General features: G+C 50.2%; 1 protein-coding gene across 1 annotated transcript in view; it reads right to left on the bottom strand.

Moving 5' to 3' along the window:
* The window catches only part of PREX1 (phosphatidylinositol-3,4,5-trisphosphate dependent Rac exchange factor 1), a 205,015-nt gene that overhangs the window by 56,986 nt on the left and 124,724 nt on the right, over positions 1-23,305 (bottom strand). The window contains exons 7-11 of the mRNA XM_017541375.2: positions 20,216-20,349; positions 12,532-12,650; positions 10,680-10,829; positions 8,891-9,038; positions 1,339-1,439 (exon numbers count right to left, since the gene is read on the bottom strand). Coding sequence (XP_017396864.1) covers positions 1,339-1,439; positions 8,891-9,038; positions 10,680-10,829; positions 12,532-12,650; positions 20,216-20,349 — 652 coding nt within the window. The remainder of the gene's footprint in view (positions 1-1,338; positions 1,440-8,890; positions 9,039-10,679; positions 10,830-12,531; positions 12,651-20,215; positions 20,350-23,305) is intronic.

Genomic DNA, 23,305 nt, shown 5'->3' on the forward strand with positions numbered 1-23,305 from the left:
ATCATCTCACTCAGATATCAATCAATCATCTCACTCAGACATCAATCATCTCACTCAGATATCAATCATCTCATTCCTACACTGGCCCGAACCACCTTCGCCTCCCACCTTGACTATCACAGCAGCCTCTTTGCTCGGCTTCCTGCTGTCACCCTTGGTCCCAACAGTCTCCCCAGGGCAGCCAGAGGAATTCTACCAACATGTTTATCCAAACAGGTCTTTCCTCTCTACAGAGCTCAGCCGCACCTTCACAGCTCACTCAGAGTAAAAGCCAAAGACACTACAATTCTCTAGAGGATCTGATCTCACCTCCTCAACTCTCCCACCAGCCCTGTGCCCTCTGACCTCGTCTCCTACCACACCCCCTCCTCACTCTGAGGCAGCTACACTCCCTCCCTGCTATTCCCTGCACAACTCACTTAGACTCTGCCTCTGCACTTGCTGTTCCCTCTGCCTGGAACCATGATGCCCACCTGGGTCTGCTCCTCACTGGTGGCTCAGGTCCTGGTTCCAATGTCACCTTCTTGGTGAGGCCTTCCCCATTTCCCCTATTCAGAAATGAACCCCAACACTACACTCTTTTTTTTTTTTTTTTTTTGACATGGAGTCTCGCTCTGTTGCCCAGGCTGGAGTGCAATGGCACGATCTCAGCTCACTGCAACCTCCACCTCCCAGGTTCAAGCAATTCTCCTGCCTCAGCCTCCTGAGTAGCTGGGACTACAGGTGCATGCCACCACGTCTGGCTAATTTTTGTATTTTTAGTAGAGAAAGGGTTTCACTGTGTTAGCCAGGATGGTCTCGAACTCCTGACCTTGTGATCCTGCTAACATGTTCATCCAAACAGGTCTCTCACCTTGGCCTCCCAAAGAACACCATACCGTTTACCCTCCTTCCCTACACCTACCATATTTTACTATCTTGCTTTGTAAAGATACGTAAGTAAAGATCTTATTGTCCCTTCCAACTTGGCTCCATGAGGACAGGCACGTCCTCCACCCGTTCATTGTGGTATGAACTGTGCCTGCCACATTCTGGGCACTCAATAAATATTTGCTGAATAACTAAAACTTAAACAAATGAAGGGATGGATCAAAGATTCTACTCCCCTTCTCCCAGCTTTTTGAGGTGTTCCTGACTTGCTGGTGCCTAGGTGAGTGCTGGGTCTTCTAGCCCTAAAGGCAGTTTTATAAGGGCATCCACGTTCCTGCGGGCCACATTGTGCCCAGGGAACAAGGTGGCTGCACGGAAGGCTAGGAGCTGCTTGAGTTAGTGGAAGCATGGCACAGTTGGGGTCTGACCTGTTCCTACCCCTCCAGCTGGGCCCAGCCCTCCACTCACCATGGTGGATGATACCATTCTCCAACAGGGCTTGGCCCAAGTTGACTCCTTCTTCCGTCTTGCTGATTTCACCAATTTCTAGGAGCCAGGCAACGAACTCACTGCCAGGAACATAGTATGTGGTTGAGAGGAATTCCCCAATGCTGGGACCACAGGAACCTGGCTACATCCACCCCTGGAAATGACAGCTACAACTTCCCATAGGGAAGTGGAGTTTAGGAATCCATAGCCCTTGGGGCTATACTGAGGCTTCATGCTTCTCATGCCAATGGCAGAGAGGAGAGTGTGACCAGATTCCAGGTCTGCCTCAAGCTGGATGGAAGGGAGGAAGGGAGGAAGGGAGGAAGGGAGGAAGGGAGGAAGGGAGGAAGGGAGGAAGGGAGGAAGGGAGGAAGGAAGGAAGGAAGGAAGGAAGGAAGGAAGGAAGGAAGGAAGGAAGGAAGGAAGGAGGAGTAAGCAAGCAGGTTGGTGGATGAGTGACTAGACGTCGATGGATTATTGTATGGATGGATGGACAGATGGCCCGCCAGACAGCCAGCCAACACATGGGTGGGCAGATAGGTGGGTAAGTGGATGAATGAACAGACAGATGACTTAATAGAGAAATGAACAATGGGGTGGTGAAGAGAGTGAGTAGATGGGGGAAGGGTGAGGGATGGATCACAGGTGGCTGGGTAGGGTGGTGGCTGGACAGATGAACAGACAGAATGGACAGGCATGCAGGAAGAAATAATAGGGGGGCCAGAAAGATGATGGCGGGGAGTCAGGAGAGCTAACAGTGATGACACCATGTCATTTCCATGTTCAAAACCCTCCCACAGGTTTACTACTCAGAAAAACATCCCAACTCTGCCCACATGGACATCAACAAGGCCCAGCATGACCTACTGCCACCCTGACTGATCTTACCCACAATACCTCTCACTGGTTAAGGCTTAGCCACACCTACCATCTTTCCCTTATTAAAAAAATACCAGACTCCCCCCTGCCTCGGGCCGTTGCACTTGCTCTTCCCCCTGCCTGACAACGGCCTTCCTCAGCTCTTCAAGCAAATGTCCTTCTCATCCTTCAGGTCTCAGCACAAATGTCACCTCCTCAGAGAAGCCTTCCCCGACTACCTCATTTAAAATGGTCCTGCCCCTATCCACTCCATCACACCTCTGTGTTGCTTCCTTTTTTTGCACTTCTCACTGTCTGAAGTGGTCTTGTTTACAGATTTACTTTATGTGTTTGCTGACCATCTCCTCCAACCAGAATGTAATGACACAAACAGGGGGTTTTCTCTGTCTTCTTTATGGCACTATCCCCAGCACCTACCAGAGGGCCTGATGCAGAGCAGGGCTCAACGATCATTTATGGAACAAATGAGGGAATGAACCATCCAACAGAAAGAAATGTTCTAGGGTCAGCAGGAAGGTCTCGGGTAGACAGAAGTTTTCCCAGGCCAGAGGAAGACAGGCAGCTTTTCCAACCCCCACCTGACTGCCCACTGGGGAGAGGCTCAGCCAGGCCCCCAGGTCCTGGTTCCTGGGGGTGCTTCTCAGGCTCAGCCCAGAGCTCAACCCACTCAAACACAGCAGGAAAAGGGAGAGAGCCTGGAATGGGACTGTTTCCGCCGAGGCAATCTGTGTTCAATGAAAGCAGGTGGCAGCTGGCCAGAGCCTGAGCGCCCTGCTTATCGAAACCAGCTGTCCCGCCTCCAATTACAGGGCCAGAGGGGGGCAGGGCTATTTTTAGCTTCCCAGTGTTTGGCAGAGCAAAGATCTGCCTGGTGTGTAGGTAGCGGTGCGTGCTGGGACATTCAGAATGCCCTGGCTGGAGGCAGAGTGGGGAGCAGAAGAAACACATCTGCTTTGTGGGACAGGAGCCCCGGGTGGGGAAGGGATCATTCTGGGTCCTGTCCACCCCTAGTTCCATTCTCAAAGTCTTGGAACTCAGCAACAGGGAGAATGCTGCCAGCAGCTGAAGGAGGAGAACAGATGTGTGAGTGCCCACTCTCGGAAGCTCTCCAGCCGGCATCCGGTGGCCCACCAGCTGTCTAATTGGGGGCCACCTCTGGCACTGATCAGCAACTCTGTGGCCAGAGTTAGGGGACAGGAAGTATCCCACAGCACCTGGGGCACAAGAAGATGGCCCAGAGGACAGTAACTCTGCCCTATGTTTCTGCCCAAACTGGGTCTTGCCACTTTCTGAGGGATCAAGGAGGGTTCACAGCTTGCTGGGCAAAGCTGGGCAGGTCCTCGTGCCTCTCTGGGCCTCATCAGAGCCCACCTGGCAAGAGGCTCATTCAGTTGCCTTCTGGATTTAGCAGGCAAAATTTCTAGTCATAGGAAATCCTGAGCTGGGATGCAATATGCAAAACCCAATAAAATTCATCTCTAGTGCAGGGGTCTCAAACTTGTAAATATGCAAAACAGGCCAGGAGGAGACTGCGGAACCAGCCAGCGCCTGCTGTGTCTAAAGCTGGCAGCCACTCTTCAGTGGAGCCCATCACGACCCGATGTTAGAAGACAAACGCATCTAACAGCTTCTCAGGAGAGTGAGGAAATCCAGCATTTCCTGTGAAATCTCCCAATCATTAAATGTTCCTATCAAATCCAAAACTTTCTGAAAGCACTACATGGGCCGAGGAAAACATGTCTGCTAACTGTATCAGGTCAGCGGGGCACTGCTAGTCACCTCTGGGGTACAGGGATGAGTGTTCTGGGCAGTGGATTCAGTGCACAGAGGCCCTGAGAGGTAAGGTTAGGGAACTACGATCTGCCAGCGGGGAAGGGCGTGGGGTGCAAAGGGCAGCTAGGTCCACACTCCCAGAAAGACATAGCTCGGGACAGTATGAGGAGAACTGGAGACACAGGGAGCAGGCAATTTAGCTCGGTGGGGAGTTTGAGAGTCAGGGATGGTGGGGTGAGCTGAGAGTTAGGATGTGCCCACTTTCACCCCTCCTTCCTTCCCACCTCCTAGAATCATTCACCCCGTAAACATCTACTTAGCCTACCATGGCCACAGTCAGGGTGAAGCACAGGGAATACACAGGAAATGTCTCTGCAGTCCTCCTGAGAAAGCCGCCCGAGCTCAGGCCAAGGTACCACTTACAACCTAGCACAAGAATCCCCTTTTTCTTGCCTGATTCCTCCGTGGGCCATGGGCTCCAAGAGGGTAGGGACTAGGGGGTAGATACCCACCCCTGTGACTCCTAGAGATGACAGTGTTGGACAAATCCTTCCGACCCTCTTGTGCACGCTAACACCCTGCACCTGTGCATACAGGTGGCCAAGACACCAAGGCCCCTTCCACCTTGGAGCTTTCACTCTGGCAGACGTCCATAACTGCACGGTATCTAATCTCTGCCAAGGGTGAAACCCAAGGCCTTCTCCTTCCAGGAAGCTTTTCCTGACAGCCCCTGCCAGACACACCTCATCACACATGGTCACCTTAAGTTCCGACAGCTCCACCAGTGCCCTCGATCTGGGCCAGGGTGATGAGTGACATCCTCATCTCACTCCACTACTGAGACTCCCCCAGTGGCTTCCCAGAGCACCAAGACTGAAATGCGAGCTGCTTACCAAGGCCCTCCCTGATGGGACCCCTCTAACTGCTGAGGCCGCATCTCCCGCCCCTCCAGCCACTCGCCTCCAGCCACGATGGCCTCCTGTTGCTCCACCATCACTCACAGCTGACTCTAGCCTCAGGCCTTTGGCACCTACTCCCCCTAAGCCAGGAATGCTGCACCCCACACCCTCTCATGGCTGTCTCTTGCTTGTCATAGATCGTGGTTAAACGTCGCTACCCCTCAGGGGCCCTGACTGCCCACACTGTTGAACCAGCTTGACTTCACCCGAAGTACTTCCTTAGCGCATTCATCAGCTTGCTGAAATTCCCTTTATATCTGTCTACTTTTCTGTTGTCCGGTTCCCCCCACTGGGTGCTTACCTCTTTGAGGGCTGGGACTTCATCTGTCCTATTCCTGACTGGCACACAGCGGGGACTGGCTCATGCTGAGTGAGCAAATCCGTGAGTGAATGAACCTGTTTGTCCCCCCTACAATCTGAGGATGCCGGAGGGTACGCGCCATGCTCCTCCTGGGACACCCTCCACATTCATACACAGATTTTATTCCTTGCTTTTTAAATGTGGCATCTACGACTTTTTTCTCTAAGTAGGGCAGAAGGACACCCCTTCTTCATACACGCTTCCACACCTCACATCATGCACAGCCCAGTACAATTCCCGCCGGCCTTGCCAGCACTGGGTCACACATGTCTCATGCGTTCTCTCACTGTATCCTCCAACAGTCCTCCGAGGTATATTTTACTATCTCTCTTTAACTGATCATTCACAGAGGCTCAGAGAGGTTAAGAAACATGCCCAATGTCACACAGCTAGAAAGTGAGGGAACGGAGACTTGAGCCCAAATCTAACTCAAAGCCCAACCCTTGATGGTTATAAAGACAAATCAAGCCAGGTGTAGTGGCTCACACCTGTAATTCCAGCACTTTGGGAAGCCAAGGTGAGAGGACTGCTTGAAGCCAGGGGTTTAAGGTAAGCCTGGGCAACAAAGGAAGACTCGCATCTGTACAAAAGTAAAACACAGCTATAGAAGCCTGGCGCAGTGGTATGCATCTACAGTCCCTGCTACTCAGAAGGCAGGAAGATCGCCTGAGCCCAGGAGTTTGAGGCTGCAGTGAGTTGTGATCACACAACTATACTCCAGCCTGGGCAACAGAGCAAGACCCTGTCTCTAAAAAACAAAAGATAAATCAGACACTTTTTATATTCATACAGTTTCCTAACAGCGGAGACAGCTATAGAGAGAGGAACTACCAGGGAAAAATAAACTGTGCCGAGTAGAAATAAATATGAATAGACGAGGCAGAGCACAGTGAAAGACAGCACAGGCCTGAAGCCACCCAGTCCTGGGTTCAAATCCCAGACCACCGTTGTGGCTTTGTGATCTTGTACAGAATGCTTTTCCTCTCTGTGCCTCAGTTTCCCAACTTTTAAAATGAGGATAATGGCAGTGCCTGTTTCTCGGTGTTGTGTGGGGATTAAAAGACAGGGCTGAATGCCAGTGCATGGAGCAAACGGCTTGATCAATATCTCTGAGGCTACCAAGTCCTTCCAACCGAGGGGAACAGGGATGCATCTGGGACAAGAAGACTCAGCAGGACGCTGGTGAGGACAGGATCACAAACCCTAGGGCTGTGTACAGAGCCAAGCCGTGCAGGGAGAAAGAAGCGTTTATCAGAACAATCTCCCACAGAAAGTCTGGCCCTTTCGGACCTGTAGTTACAAAACAAGCTGCAGACCTGGCCCTGTTTCAAATGGGCAGTAAAAGAAATCTCCCTAATCCTTCCTGAGGAGGCAGAACACTCCTCGAAGTACTAATCAATCAGACAGGCTGCCTCATCCGTCCTGACTGAGCAGTTTGGCAGGAGACAGGAAGGTTCTCCGGCCCCTGGGGGCCCGGAAGCAGGCCCCTCCTGAGAGAAAAACCTCCTTTCCTGTGGGATTAGGAGTTAGCTGAAAAGACCAGCCAGGCTGCCCCGCCCCACCTGCCCCAGCCAGCAGGACTCCCCGGCCCAAACTCTCCTCTCCACGGAAGCTCAAAACTGGAGTTCCTGATCCTTGAGGGCAACAGGGCATCCGAGTCCAAGGCGCCCTGCGGGTCCGAACCCTCCCACCTGCTGTCCCTCCACCACGAGCCTCAGGCCACGACTGCCAGCTGTCCCCAAGCCCACACTTGGCCTCCGTGGCCTGCCCAGCACCCACACTGCACCCTGAATATCTATCAGCATTTCAACCTCCACCGGGCTCCTGCTCCTTCCCGGGGACCTGCTCCTGCCTCCTGCCTCCTGCCTCCTGCCTCGGCTTCTGGAGGAGCATCACCTTCTCGCCAGCAGCTCCACTCAGAGGTCTCCGCCCCTTCCTCCTTCCAATGCTGGGTCCTAGGGCCCAGGGCTGCCTCTTCTCTCCCTTCAGGCTCCCTTGAGCACTTCAGTCTGTCTCGTGGCTTTAAAGACCATTTAATGTCATCTCCCGGGTATACATCCCCATGCAGACTCTTCTCCCCAAGTTAAGATTTTGCATCTAACCAACAAGCTCACATCTCCATCTGGATGTCTACCAGCCTGACCGTAACCACCCACAACTGCACTCCCGGGCTTCCCACTGCCCCTGCACCTGCTCCTCTCACCATCTTCTTCCCCTTCTCAAAGGAGCAACTCCAGCTTTCCAGCGCCTTGCAGTCCTGAACTCCCGTTACTTCTCCACCCCATCAGCAAAGGCCGTTGCCTTCCAAGTTATCTAGAACACAGTCCCGGTTCCCCGGCTCCACAGTGACCATCCTGGCTCAAGCCTACCCCAGGCAACCTCTCAGCTGGTCCACAGCACTGTGAGAAAGCAGCAGCTTTTGCCCTACGCCTCTGCAAAAGCTTTAGGGAAGTGGGGGGAGCCTAAGTCCATACATTCTAAACAAAGGTCCCGCATTGCAGGCCAACTTCTCTCCCCAGCTGCACCACAAGCTTCACAAGCTTTCAAGCCCTTTGTCCTCTCTGAAGTGTCTAGCACATTGTAGGGCCTCAAAACATCCAGGCCATTTTACAAGGACTGGATTTCTTCTGCCTCTCCCGTGTCCCAGCCCTGTCCCTCAGGTGACCTGAGTGTAAGAGTCAGACTTGTGTTCTGACCCCTATAAACCCCCATTATAAAATGAGGCTGCATTTCCCAAACACAGAAAGTGGAGGCTGAGCACTGACAAGCTTATAGAAGCTTTCCTTGCCCCTCACATGTAACTCAGGAAGAGAGGACTCACCAGACACCCACCCTGCTGACACCCTGACCTGGGATTGCCAGCCTCCAGAACTGTGAAGCAATATATTTCTGCTGTTTAAGCCACACAGTTTTGTGTGACTTTGTTATGGCAGCCCCAGCCAAAAAAAAAGAAAAAAGAAAAAAGAAAAAAAGGGTTGGGGGGGGTGCCTACCTTTGTTCTTCCAGCCCTTAAAACACCTTTGTAATCAATTACCTGTGTTCAATACCTCTCTGCTTGAAATACCTACAATGGCTTCTCTTTCCCCAAGTGCTACAGCAGCATTTTTCAAACCATTAGTGCTTTGTGAAGCGATGTCATGGATCTTGCCAGCATTAATTTTGAAAGGAATGAAGAAGCAACAGAATAGAATAGAATAGAATAGAATAGAATAGAATAGAATAGAATAGAATAGAATAGAATAGAACAAACAGATATTTTCAGAGTGGATCAAGCACAGCAAGTTCTGTGGAATCTCAGCTTCGGTCATACATTACATGGATGAGTGTACCAGGTCACAATGAAAAACTTATGTCTGGCAGTGGGTTGAAAGACCTGATTTGGGGACCCCATTAGCCTTCTTGACCTCTGAGGGCTGCTCCATGGGGATTCAGGTCCTTTCATGGCTCCACCCAGGACAGCTCCTGGGCAGGGCCAGGCCACATGGGTAGATGGGGATGATCTGCCCCACCTCCAACTGAGAGCCCGGGGACCCAGGGCATTCAGGGTGAGGCCACTCACTTGCCAAGAAAGCACTTGGGGACAGTGCTCAGCTTTCTCCGGCGGTCCTTGATGAGGTTCACCTTCTTGTTCATCATCATGTGGTACAGCTTCTCCCCCTTCTCCGCAATCATGACGTAGGCATCACGCTCCATGCCCAGCTTCAGGCCTACACAGGGGCACGGTCAGCACTGGAGAGAGCACCAGACCCAGGGCAGGGGGGTAGAGGGAGACAGGGGGCAGGCCCACAGCTCCTGAAAGCTGGCCTGCCACCTGTCCCCCCATCTGCCCCCCACCACCACCAAGCCAGCAGCAGCTAGAGGGCACTGACTGTTACTGCCCTGGGCACCTGCCATTGATGCCTCAAAACAACCATTTTACAGACGGCAAAGTTGAGACCCAGAGAGGTTAAGTCCTGGGAGTCATGCCTTCAACCCAGGAGTCAAGCGCTAGAGCTATGTTCTTAATCACCTCCCTATTCCCACCCAACCCCAGGGTGGGTTTCCAGATTCACAGGTTATCAGAAAACTTGTTGAGATCTTCATTCCAGCCCAGTGATAAAAGTCTGGTCATTCTTCATGACAACACGCACAAGACCTGACTCTAATCTCTGCCACATTTTTCTATTTTGACCGCCATCTAATCTTGACAACAGCAAATGATGCAACATTTAGGATCAGAACATATCACCTAAAAATCCAGATGTCTAGTTTCTCTAGACAAACAATCCATGGATTTGGCCCCACTGGGCGCATATTCCTGAGAGAGGATGGTGACTTGTCTTGGAAGTAGGGAGACAAGCGGAGGAGCGGATGGGTAAAACACACCAGATCTGAAGGGGAGAATTAAAGGGACTTGTTGATTTGTTGAACCTGGGGAGCAGGCGTTGCAGGGGAGACCAGAGATGATAGCAAGAGTTTGACTCTGAGCTCTGGGGTGAAGGGAGGGGTCAAGGGAAGAGCAGGTTTGGGGCAGAAGGCTGGGGAGAGATGAAGAGCTAGGATTTAGACACGGCAATTGTGGCGTCTATGACACCCCAATTTCAAGTAAGCAGGATATACATTTAGAGGAAACTAAGGCCCAGTTTCCTCCTCAGTAAAACTGGGAGGTGGGGAAGGTTTTTAGGATCTTGTGTCAGATTTTGAAATGCGCCCTAATCCGAGACCTCTTGTAGCAGCATTACAGCCCTCTGCAGCAGGAACTTGGATCCCCATTTATCAGATGAGATCACTGAGGTCAGGGAAGCTGGAGTAACCTGCCCCAAAACGCACCAAGGCCTCCTTTTCCCTGCCTAGGGGTCTCTGCACAAAACAGCGCAGTGCTTCTGCACGGCTGTTGCATGCCCAGCCCCAAGCCCATCCTCCAATTATATCTAGCCTCTGCACTTCGTCATGTGAACTGCCTCGGGGGTGCCTGTACCCGGAGGGACTCCTGACTGAGGTTAATGGGCAGCCCCAATGGACCCTCCTCCCAGAATTAGATTCAGTGAATACCAAATAAAACCTCAGGCACAGGGCATAGAGCTATGTGGGGGAAAGAGGAGCATCTAGAGTCCTCATCTTTAAGGGTGAAGGCCTTCAGCAAGACCCTTCTATCAGGCCTCAGTTTCTCCATCTGTCTTGTGGGCAATCCCTGAGGTACCACCAAGTTAGAGCAGTCCCAGAGCTCCCTGCCCCTTCAAATGCTTGCTTCTTGCAGCTGCTCCTCCTGTAAAGGACCCTATGCTCCTTCCCTAGACACAGCCCCGACTCTGCAGAAGCCACGCACAGCTCAGGGATTCCCAAGAGAGCCCTCCAAACCCGCCGCTCACTCTCGCGCTGCTCCCGCTCGCGGATGATGGCATCCAGCCACTTCTGCTTCTCCTCCGCCGTCTTGGCCATGCAGACGAACCACTTGTTCTTGGCTGTGTTGTGGATCTTCCAGCCGTTGGTGACGGTATAGCCATTGCTGTGGTAATCCGCTGGCAGAGGCAGGAGGCAAAGATGCAGCAGAGACTCAGCCACGTGACCCTCAATCCTCCCCATCATCAAGCCCTTGCACTCCAGCACGGGGCAGGGCCCTCACCAGGGTCAGGATGGGGAGCTGTACTTCCAACCCTTCAAATACTCCTTATCTTTGCCCAGTGGGCAAGGAAGACATTCTGCAACCAAAGACCCTTCTCAACCACTCAATGACAGGGGGCTTCATTTGAAGACCTTGCATCTAGGCACAAACATGGCAGTGACTCACGGGAGACCCCTGCCTGGAGTCTTCCCAGATACCTCCTATCTCACTCAAGCACCAGGGTTACTTAAAACCTTAGTGCCAGCCTGACAAGCCAAGTCAAATGTGGGGACCCTACCCACTGCTGGCTGGGATGCAAGCTGGTAAGCCTGTCTGCCAGGTTTGGCATGATCTAGGGAAGTGAAAGCCTGACTCTAAGGAGGGCTCCACGGGCTTCGCGAGGCTACCAGACAGGCTTGTGGCTCAAAACCAAGCAAGAATCCCTGCTCTGGACAAGCTCAAAAGCACACATACTAGGAGATGCTCACATGAGTCCTGACAGTGGCACTGTGCATGACTGTGAGCGATGGAAACAGGCCAAATGTCCATCACCCAAAGAATGGATGACGTGTGGAATGCTCATGCGATGGAACACTTTGCCGCAACAGAAACCAACAAGCTGCACACAGCTACGTGAAGAGACATGTATGAACCGCGCCAATGCAGTGTTGTGTGAAAGAAGCAGTTGGTTTGAAAAAATGTATAGCCGGGCGCGGTGGCAGCCACCTATAATCCCAGCTACCCGGGAGGCTGAGGCAGGAGAATCACTTGAACCCGGGAGGGGGAGGTTGCAATGAGCTGAGTGTACTGCACTCCAGCCTGGGCAACAAAGTGAGACTCTGTCTTAAAAAAAAAAAAAAAAATGTAAACCATATTATTTTTAGCGGGGAGACAAGGTATCACTCTGTCACCCACACTGACGCTGGAGTGCAGTGGCGAAATCATGGCTCAGATGATCCTCCCACCTCAGCCTCCCCAGAAGCTGAGGCCAGAGTTGCACGCCACCACGTCTGGCTAGTTTTTGTATTTTTTATAGAGATGGGTTTTCTCCACATTGCCCAGACTGGCTCAAGCAGTCTGCCCACCTCAACCTCTCAAAGTGCTGGGATTACAGATGTGAACCACCACACCCAGCCGATCATATTTTATGATCATTTAAGTAAAATGGACATGACCATTATGTGACCAGGTGGGCTGTACATACACACACACACACACACACACACATATAATCACATATATGTAAAGCCACTTAAACATATGTAATCATATAACCGCTTATATAAGGTTCAAAACCAAAAATTTTAACTAAAATGTTTAGTAATAAATGCTTAGGAGGTAAAAGTGTTTTTAAAAAGCAAGAAAATGATCATCACAAAATTCAGACAGTGGTTTCTTCTAGGGGGAGGAATACATTGCAAGGAGGAAGGATTTGGGGTGCAGTGTTTTATTTCTTAACTTGAATGTGAACTATCCAGATGTTCGCTTCATGCATCCACGTTCTGGGCACTTTTCTGTAGGTAGGTTATATCTCATGATAAAAGAAATATATATTTAAATGAAACAGAGACAGTGCCAGGAACAGGCAAGGCTCAGGCAGGGCTGGGGGAGGGGCCTACCTGTCCCATCTTCCACATTCTCCACCTCCATGACTTCAGTGTTGATTCGACCCCTGAAGATGTAGAGGGAGCCATTGATGGATTTGGTCCTCTTGGTGGACTTCTTGCTCCCAGTAACCCTGAAAGACAGTGAGAAATCAGTGTCCCCTGCACATCACCTCCCAGATGCAACTGTTTTCAACAGCGCAAAGGGGAATGCAACACCCAGGGGCATCCAGGGACAGAGAAGAGCCCTGGGCAGGGGTCAGAAGCGGGAGTATTTGGCTGGTGGTTGGGTAACTTGAACAAGTCACTTCTCTTCCAGCCACAGCTTCCTCATCTAAAAAACAGGCTACAGGCCTTGCTGACCCCACAGAGCTACTTTTCAGCTAAGAAGAGACATGGGAGACCATCAAGAGGCAGCAGAAACCCATTCTTCTTGGCCGGAAAATGGAGAAAGGCTGATTAAGTTTCTCAGAGACAGAAACTTCCTGAAATAAGACCAGAATGGAAGGAGGGCTTGGAATTGTCCATTCATCCATCCATCCATCCATCCATCCATCCAACCATCATCCACCTTCCCATGGTTTGATCATTCACTCAAGTGAATTCTATCATTCACCTATTTCTATAGTCTAAATGTTGGTGTGCCTCCAAAATGTTTATGTTATATCCTAAAGCCCAAGGTAACGGTATTAGGAAGTAGGGCCTTTGAAAGATGATGATGTCAGAGGGCAAAGGACCTCATGAATGAGATCAGGCCCTTATAAAAGAAGCCCCAGAAAGCTGGTTCACCCCTTCCACCATGGGAGGACACAGCAAGAAGGCACTGTCTATGAAGCAGAAGGTGGGCCCTCACCAGCACCGAGTCTACCAGCACCTTTGATCTTGGGCTTCCCAGCCTCCAGAACTGTACAAAATACATTTCTGTTGTTTATTTTATTTTATTATTTATTTATTTATTTTTGAGATAGAGTCTCATTCTATCACCCAGGCTGAAGTATAATGGCTCGGTCTCGGCTCCCTGCAACCTCCGCCTCCTGGGTTCAAGGGATTCTCCTGCCTCAGCCTCCAGAGGAGCTGGGATTACAGGCGCCCTCCACTATACCTGGCTAATTTTTGTATTTTTAGTAGAGAAGGTTTCACCATGTTGGCCAGGCTGGTCTCGAACTCCTGATCTCGTGATCTGCCTGCCTCTACCTCCCAAAGTGCTGAGATTACAGGCGTGTGCCACCATGCCCGGCCTATTTTATTTATTTATTTATTTATTTATTGAGACAAAGTCTTACTGTCTCACCCAGGCTGGAGTACAGTAGTGTGATCTCAGCTCGCTGCAGCCTCTGCCTTCCAGGTTCAAGCGATTCTCCTGCCTCAGCCTCCTGAGTAGCTGGGATTACAGGCACACACCACCACGCCCAGCTAATTTTTGTATTTTTAGTAGAGACTGGGTTTCACCATGTTGGCCAGGCTGTTCTCGAACTCCTGACCTCTAGTGATCCACCAGCCTCAGCCTCCCAACGTGCTGGGATTATGCGTATAAGCCACCACACCCAGACCAAATTTCTGTTGTTTAAAACCCCCAGTTACTAGTATTTTGTTATAGCAGCCTGAAGGGACTAAAATAGTCACTCAACAAACATCTGGCCAGCACTTCCTATGAGGAGGATGCCAAGTTAGGAGACAACCATCTGTGCCTCCAACAAGCATGGGGAGAATGCCTACCGTGTGCCAGGCACTGTTCTAGGTATTGGGGCTGCACCAGTGAACAAAATAACATCTCTGGGAACACAACTTCTAATATGGGGTTGGAAGCAGGGCACAGAGACAGTCCCAAAGTAAGGTAAGTCATACATTAGGTCAGAGGTGCTAAATGCTCTGGTGACGATACAGCAGAAAATGAACTCCCAGAGCTCACAGGCCACTCTGGTGTGCACGGGCCTCTGCTCCAGCAGGTAGGCTGTATGTGCACCAAGAGCCAGTGAGTTTGTTCCCACACTGACTTGGCTGATGTGCAATTGTTACTGTAAGTGGGTAAATGACATAGGAGATAAGCTGAGGATTCAGGAATGTGGAAGAGACTTCTCTCTCTGAAAACTAAGTTGTAAGCGGTGAAGATGTGGTCTTCTGCAGTGTGTGTGAGATGGGAGCCACGGAGGCAGGCAGAATGGGACAGACTTCGGTTCTAAGACTCCCTGTGTCTACTGGTGGAGAAGGAACTAGAACAAGAGAGAAGCCCACTGCAATCATCAAGATGAGAAAGGATGAGGATGAGGGTGTGTGTGTGTGTGTGTGTACACGTACATATAAACAAATACATACATATGTGCATATACATGTTTTTGCAAACTTTGTATTCAAGTATAAAATCCACACAGAAAAAAAAATGCCCAAAGCAGCATTAATAGGGTTCAGTTAAGTTTTGCAAAGTAAACACACTTGTATCAACATGTTTAGTATCCCATAAACACCCCCCTGCCCTTTTCCTATCACTGCCCTCTTCCCCTGACAAGGGTAACCACTGCCCTGACATCTAACCCCAAAGATTTGCTTCACCTGTTTTTGAACTTGACACAAATGGAATCACAAGTGTGTACTTTTATGTCTAGCTTCCTTCATTCAACCTCATGGCTGTGAGTTACCCGTGCTGCTGGGTGTAGTGACACAGCCAGACATTTTGCTTCTTTTCAGTTCGGTGCTGCTGTGAGCATTTCTATACGTGCCTGACAGAAGAACACGTGTGCACATTTCTTTGGGTTAGATACCTGAGGAGCTGACTTCCTGAGTTACAAGGAATGTGCATGACTGGCTTTAGGAGATACTGCCAAGCTGTTTTCCAAAATAGTTGTACCGATTTCCCATGCCCAGCAGTGTAGGAACATTCCAGTTGCCCCACATCCTCTATAACTGGCATTTTATTTCTCATTTTGGCCATTATGGTATGTATACAGCAGTAGCTCATTAACATTTAATTTGTAGTTCCCTGATGAGTAAGTAACCTCAAACACCTCTGTATGTTTATTGGTGATCTGGTGCCTTCTTTTGTGAAATGACTGTCCCTTGTTATTTATTGTTGAATTGTCCGTCTTTTTCTTAATTATTTATAGCAGGGGTTGGCAATTTTTTCCAAAAAGGGCTAAATAGTAAACATTTTCAGTTTTGTAGGCCATACAGGCTCTGTTACAACTACTCAACTCTACCCTTACGGCATCAAAGCATCTAAGATTGTATACAGTATAAACAAATGGGCATAGCTGTGTTCCAATAAAACTTTATTGACAAAAATAGGCAGAGGGCCAAGTCTGGCTATAGGACCTCTTTATATATTCTGAATGATGAACAGTCTGGCCATTATATGAACTGTAAAGACCTTTTCCCAGTCTGTGGCTTGTCTTTTCGCTCCTCTTCACAGTATTTTTTAATGAAATTCTTAATTTTAATATAGTCAAATGAGTTTAGTTCTCATCTACAACCACACTGTTTGTCCTATTTAAGACATTTGCTTACCCCTAGATCATGAAGATATTCTCCTATGCTTTCTTCAAGAAGCGTTATTGTTTTACCTTTCACATTTAAATCAACAATCCAGCTGAAGTAGATTTTTGTGTTTGGTATGAGGTAAGGGTCAGGAATCACCTTTCCCCCCACTGGATAGCAAACTGACAAAGCACCATTTATTGTACTGCATTGGTACTTTTGCTGAAATTCAAATGACTGCTTACATGGGTCTACTTCTAAACTCACTATTCTATTCCATTACTCCGCTTGTCTATTTTCATACCAATACCACGCTGTCTTAATTACTATGACCTTACCGAAAGACTTGGAATCTGGTAATAACAGTCCCCTAGCTTTGACCTTCTTCAGAATTGTCTTAGCTATTTCTGTCTCTGGATTTTCCTGTAAGTTTTACAGTCAGCTGATCATTCACACACACATACATGCATACACACATGTACACAAACCCCCTCCTAGAGTAACTATTGGAATTGCACTGAGGTTCTGATGTGGGATGGAAAGGACCTGCTGATCAAGTAAGTATGGGGAGAAGGATAGCTCAAAATCAAGAAGATTCTGGCTTCAGCTCCTGGGTAATTGCTTCTCCTGCCTCCAGACGCAAACAGAACTATCAGCTCTTCCTGGGTCTCGAGCCTGCCAACCGTGGGATCAGAACAAGACACTGCTGGCTTGTCTTCAGCTTGCGGATGACAGATCTTGGGACTTGTCAGCCTCCATAATCACGAGTCAATTGTTTATGATTAATCTCTTTACACACACACACACCCTATTGGGTCTGTCTCTCTGGAGAAAACTTTGACTTAATTCAGTTTGGTACCATTTACTGGTAATGAGGAAGATCCAAGGGGCAGAAGTTAAGATAAAAAAAAAAAGAGCCCATTGAGACACAATTTAAGTCTGAGCTGCGATGTGGGACACCCAGATAAAGATATATATTTATATTTCCTCCACTTGACCACGTGCCGGGACTTATTCTAACCATGTTACATGTGTACACTTTACATGTCTTACTCTGTAAAAACAACCCCATGAAATGAGGACTACTTTTATCCCCATTTAACGGATAGGGAAACAGAGGCTCAAATAGCTGACATCATTTGCTCAAGGTCACACAGAAAGAAAGCAGAGCCTCTGTGCTCTTAACGGCGACACTACTGCTGCCTCTAAGATACTAGGCAGGGGCTGAGATGCATGAGACTTGGCTCTTCTGGGTCTTGGTTTCCCCTTCTGGAGGGTGGGAGGTAGATTTTTAAAACATTCCCTCCCATTTTCCATTTCTGACACCCAAGAAGCCTCTGCTTTTGAATTAGCCCAGAAGCACTGTGAGTCAGAGACCTCCCCTGACCCATGTCCCGGACGGGTGGTGCCTGGTGACCCAGGCAAAGACAAACACAGTCAGCAGTCACCTCGCCACTCCAGGCATTGCCGGAGGCCACATCAGACTCAGCCGGGAGATCCACCCACCATTGCCCAATCTCCCGGGCCTCTTAGAGCTCAGCCCTCTGGCGCTTCATCCAGGGGCAGGAATGCTGGCCACCTGCCAGCTTCTCTCTGGAGACAGATGTGCCCTTTCCCTGTGGCCAGCCCAGCTCACTTATGGAAGTGAGGTGGGGAACGTCCTTGAAAGAGTTCAGGGCGCCCACAGGGAAGGCCCTAGGAAGCCCACTGGGAATCTGGTGCTATCAGAATCAGCTGATATCCCTGCACAGGTGAGCCTGCCCTCGAAAGCCAAAGGCTGAGCAAACTCAGCTAAAAGTTGGGAGCAGGTCATAGAGGCCTAAGGGGATGTTCTGTTTTCCAAACCCCAGAGTTCTGGGAAAAGTGCCTGCTCCAGGCAGCTTGGGGCAGAGTGGTGGGGCAGGACTCGGGGTGGACATTGGCAGCAGCCCTGAAACTACCAAAGGAGGACTCTGTGGACAGCCCAAAGAGATCAGAAAGGAGGCAGGGAAAGAGGAGAAGGGGGCATTCGTGAGGGGGACAGAAGGACACAAGACAGACAGACTGACCTCAAGGAGTGGGCAGGAAGGAAGGAGCAAATGAGAAAGAGTCGTGCTGAGCCAGTCACCAGGAGACAGGGAAAGCAGGAGGCCCAGGCCCTCACAGGAAGGGCTAAGCCCAGGACGGGGGTGGGGGGGGGAGGGTAATGGGGAGGGCCTATGGTTTGAGAGCCTCCTGTGCACCAGGCCCTGACCTGTGTGATCACACCACAGCCACGTTAACAACAATGGTGCTGGCAGCTACAATGCTGTGCACCCACTATGTGCCAGGCATACTCACATATCTGATCTTCGCAATGGTCCTAAGAGGTACCTATGATCATTCACCCTGTTTTACAGATGAGGAAGCTAAGACACAGAGAGACAAAGTCACAGAGCTACAAAGACGGCTAAACAGGGGCCCAGTGGTGGGGGAGCTAGCTGTTAGCCACACATGACTACAAGGAGGGGCTGATCATCCCTACCTTACAGAAGAGAAAACCAAGGCTCAGAGAGGCCCACTGAAAGAGGAGGACAGTGGGAAGCCCACACATGGGCATGGACCATTCATCACTCATCCAGTGATAAGGTTTCTCACCACACCTTAGGAGGCCAGCACAGACAAGGAAACTAGGGCTCAGAAACGGTGAGTGGCATGGCCATGGCAGAGCAAGTTACAGGAAATGCTGAAAGTAGGGCCTAGGGCCTGGACCTCAGGCCTCAGTGCTAGTCTTTGCTAGGCAGAAGAGTTAAGAAGCTTCTGGAACATCACTGTTTTGTTCCTAAGGCAAAGTAACAACAAAGAGAATCTGAAAAGCGCTGCAGTGGTCAGCTGAGACCACCCTATACCTGCTGAACAAGAAAACTTAAAGTCGGGAAACTCTCTGTGCCAATCCACTCATGCACCCAACCATCAGTTCCCAGCAGCTACTGCGGCCATCCACCCCCGCATCCATCTCATTTCCCCTCTCTCGATCACTCACCCAACCATCCACTCAGTGGTCCAACTGTCCCACTTTCCCTCCCAGAGCCCAAACACCTCGGCAACCATCAACCAACCACTCACCCATCCATGAACATGCCATCCAATCGGCCATCGACCCACTCATCTCCAAACCTCCATCGCCCACCCACCTTCCCAATCATATAACCACCCCACTATCCATCCAGCTACACATTCACTCAACATGCCGTACCTGAAGGCCCCAATCTACCATTCATCTAAACACATATCTGCCAGTCTTCCTTTCCATTTCTCTAACCGCCTGAACACATGTCCCAGCCCTCCATCTCGTCCTCCATCCAGCCATCTCCTAAACCTCCAAGCATGCGAACATTCATTCATTCACCCACACATCAATTCCAACATTCCTTCTTTCCCTCTCTACCTCCTTTTATCTACCATCCATTCATGTCTCAAACCTCCAGCCGTCTGTCCCTCATCCCGTGTACCCACACAACCCGTCACCGCACTTCCCATCATCACACGTGCACCTGCCTCCGTCCACCTACTCAGCTACCCATCCACTTCGTCCTAGACTCTACAGAGTGCAAGAAACGCCAGTGAAAGACACAAAGAAGATGAAGAAACTGTCCTGACCCTCCAAAAACTTAACAGTGAAAGAGCTTTAGTCACTCCCCTTGAACCTTCAACTTTTAGATCTTACAAGATGTTGGTGTCACAAAGGACCTCCCAACTTCCACAATCATCTAGACCTACACTATCCAATATGGTAGCCATGAGCCACAGGTAGCTACTGAGCACTCGAAATGTGGCCAGGACAAATTGAGGTGTGCTGTAACATACACACTAGATTTTGAGGACTTAGTAACAGCAAAGAGACAACAGCAAAGAGTCATCCCGCCAACTCACAAAAGCAACCACAACACAAAGTATCTCTTTAATAATTTTTAAAAAGAAAAATTACATGTATAATTATAAATATAATATTCTAATATTTAGGGATCTACTAGGTTAAATAGAAGATATTATTTGAATTCATTTTACCTGGTTCTTTTTACTTTTTGAAACGTGGCTACTAGAAAATTTAACATAACATGTGGCTTGCATGTTATTTCTACCAGACAGCACTGATTCAGAACAAACCCATCAACTCAAGAAAGGGAGACCCAGGGGAGGGAAGTGACAAGCCCAAAGGATCACCTGGAGAAGGTAGCAGGTTAGACCCCATCCCAGCCTCCCGGCCGCTCACCTGGATTTCCGCTTGCAGTAGACAAGAAGGTTGTCAAAGAGGAAGAAGGCCCTCTCCTGGATGTTGCCCGCGGAGATCTTTAACAAAGTCCCCTGCAGGAGGAGCTGGGTGCAGATGTCTGTAAGGTTGGAGCCCTGGCAGAGTAATGAGGACGCAGTGAATGAGCCAAGCCGAGAACACCCCCTTCCTTTCCCAGAGACAGAACCTCCTACCACCTCCCGCCACATGCCAGAAACTCCACCGGCAAATCTATCAATAGACAGAAAATCAATACAATGTGATCAGTGACTTCTATTTGCTGAGCATGCCAGGAAAATCCTAGGGAGGGCACACTGATGTGACTGCATGTCCTTTTCACAAGAGAGGGACTTGGGCTCAGGGAGAAGTGACTCACCCAGCTCACACAGCTAACGGAAGGTCCTAGTCAGCATCTAGGTATGTTTGGGTTCAGTTTTTGGTTTTTTTGGTGTTTTTTTGTGTGGTTTTTTTTTTTTTGAGGTGGAGTTTTGCTCCTGTTACCCAGGCTGGAGTGCAATGGCGCAATCTCGGCTCACTGCAACCTCTACCTCTTGGGTTCAAGCACTTCTTCCTGCCTCAGTCTTCCAAGTAGCTGAGATTACAGGCATGCACCAGCGCGCCCGGCTAATTTTGTATTTTTTTAGTAGAGTCAGGATTTCATCATGTTGGTGAGGGTGGTCTCAAACTCCTGACCGTAAGTGATCCACCTGCCTTGGCCTTCCAAAGTGCTGGAATTAGAGACGTGAGCCACCATGCCCGGCCTCGTTCAGTTTTTATTGTGGGTTTTTTTTTTCACCTATTCCTTCCCCACTATTTCTTTATGTCTTGACTTGTTACTATATCTCCCCCACATGAACGGCCCTTCCATAAGGACAGGGTCCAAATCAACTATGTGCCTTGTGTATGCCCAGCAAGGTGCTCAACAAATGGGATGTGCAAACCATCAGGGGCAGGATCCTGCGGGCACTCCACCTAGCTAAGCTAAGAATGTACATGTTGATCCCAAACCTGGTCACCTATGCTGAGGAGAGGGGAGAGGGGTAGCAAAGACATGCATGAAGTTCACTGAAAGTCAGGGGGTGCTGGGCAGCGTGGCCGGGAAAGGCATCAGGGAGGAGCGAGCCAACCTCGAAAGATAAAAATTAAGATAAAGCGGCTGAGGGCAGGGATGGGGAAGGTCCTGGCTAGGAGGGGTCCCCAGAGCCTGGAACCACACAGGTCTCCCTGAAGCCAAGAGGACCCAGGCAAGGGCAGAGATCCCAAAGTCCAGAAAGCAAAGAAAAGAGACCTCGGTGGGTGCAGAATGCCAAACGAGGCAACCCCTCCGCTGTCCCTCAACCCGCATCCCACTTCTGTCATTTTGGAGAATGGAGTCTTCCCTGGGTACTTGGCTGCCCAACCACAGACTACATCTCCCAGCCCCTCCTGTGCCAGGTATGGTCACATGACTAAATGATCACCAATGTGCCTCACGGCCAGGGCACATCCTTGAAAGAAAATGGCTTCCCTCCCCTTCCTCCCTTTTCCTCTTTCCAAAGGCTGGGGTGGAGGGATACACTGTAGCAGGTGGTGGGCCAAGGAGCTGGAAGGAACCGGGTCCTGGCAGGGCAAGGCTGCCCACCCTAGCCTGACCGTTGGCCTCTGCACTGCTAATGAGAACCGCACTGCAATGCTAATGAGCCATCTCCCTGAGGCCGCTGCATTGCTTCCTTACAGCGGTTAGCTGTGGACTTTAATTAATACAATAAAGTACAAACGTAGGCCATCGATAACAGGGTGCCACTGACACTTAGGCCCAAGGAATATTATGCAAAAGCAGTGTTTTAAGGGAGGTCCATGTGACAGACCAGCAGATTACACAGAAGAAAAGAAGAAGTGATACAGTCCCTGCCTGGAAATGAACCTGGGGAGGAGAGAGGGAGAATTATTCACAGCATCTCCTTCCCTAAACACTCAACACCCAGAACCAGCGTGGAGTTCCTACCCCACCGGGGCCTGCTGACTGCATTCTTTCTGAGACCCAGTAAGGGGAACTGGTTCGAAGCCAGGCGGCCCTTCTAGAATGGGCTCTCTCTTGCTGCTGTTAGATCTGGTCTGCTCTGTGCCCGTGGTCCAGCTGGGTACAACAAACCCAGTCACTCAACAGTGCCAGAGACCCCTCTGGAGACTGGGAAACCAGCTTCCTTGTGGTCAAGAGCTGTGCAGCCTGGGACAGGAGCCTGCACTCATTATCAGACATCACGGCCTTCGGCTTGGCTGGGGGCCCAGGTGAGCATGGATGTTTGCATGCCACAGGCAGATCTCAGGTTTGCAGTGAAGGAGCAGCCTGCTGCACCAAGACTCAGGGCTGTCATGATGAAGAGCCCCGGGGACCCCCAGTATCCTCACAAACAGGGTGAAGGGGACTCCCTGGGGCTGCATCACGGCCCATGGGCAGCACAGGGCAGACACCAGTTCAGCAGTCCCTGGAGCCCATGTCTCCCCTTCCTTTGCCTTGCTTCCCTCATGCCCACCCACCAGCCCTTCCAGGGTACAAAGGGGAACTTGAAGAAGCACCTGGTACCTGGCCCAGCTGCCAAGCCCCAAGGTCACATAGCCCTAGACCTGAACCCTGCTGCCAAGGCCGTCTCAGGGGACCTAAGAAAGGAAGTGCCCCCAGCCTAGGAAGCTGCCTTTCCAGCCCTGGCCAAGGGCCACCCGGAAAACTGCACCTGAAATGCCACGCATACTACAGGGGGTGCCCCTTCCACCTCAGCCCTGCTAAGAAGCCCAGCCGGACTCCTGATTTCCCTGAAATCCTTGAATCTAGGTCAAGGGTGGTGCTAGAGGTTGGATACACAGGGAAGAGGCTGAGGACCAGGAGATGTACACCGGTCAGGGCTAGAGACCTCCTTCCTTCCAGCCATGCGCACTCAACCACACTGGAAATGACAAAAGCTTCAAATCACTCAAAGCCAATACATGCATAGGGCAACCACATGCTGCGCACTATTCTAAATATCCTGCACAAACTCAGCTAATCCTCAGGACAATTCTCATTTTACAGATGAGGAAACTGAGGCACAGCATGGG

The sequence above is a fragment of the Cebus imitator genome, unplaced genomic scaffold (assembly GCF_001604975.1).
Source record: "Cebus imitator isolate Cc_AM_T3 unplaced genomic scaffold, Cebus_imitator-1.0 Scaffold132, whole genome shotgun sequence".
In the NCBI taxonomy this organism is placed as follows: domain Eukaryota; kingdom Metazoa; phylum Chordata; class Mammalia; order Primates; family Cebidae; genus Cebus; species Cebus imitator.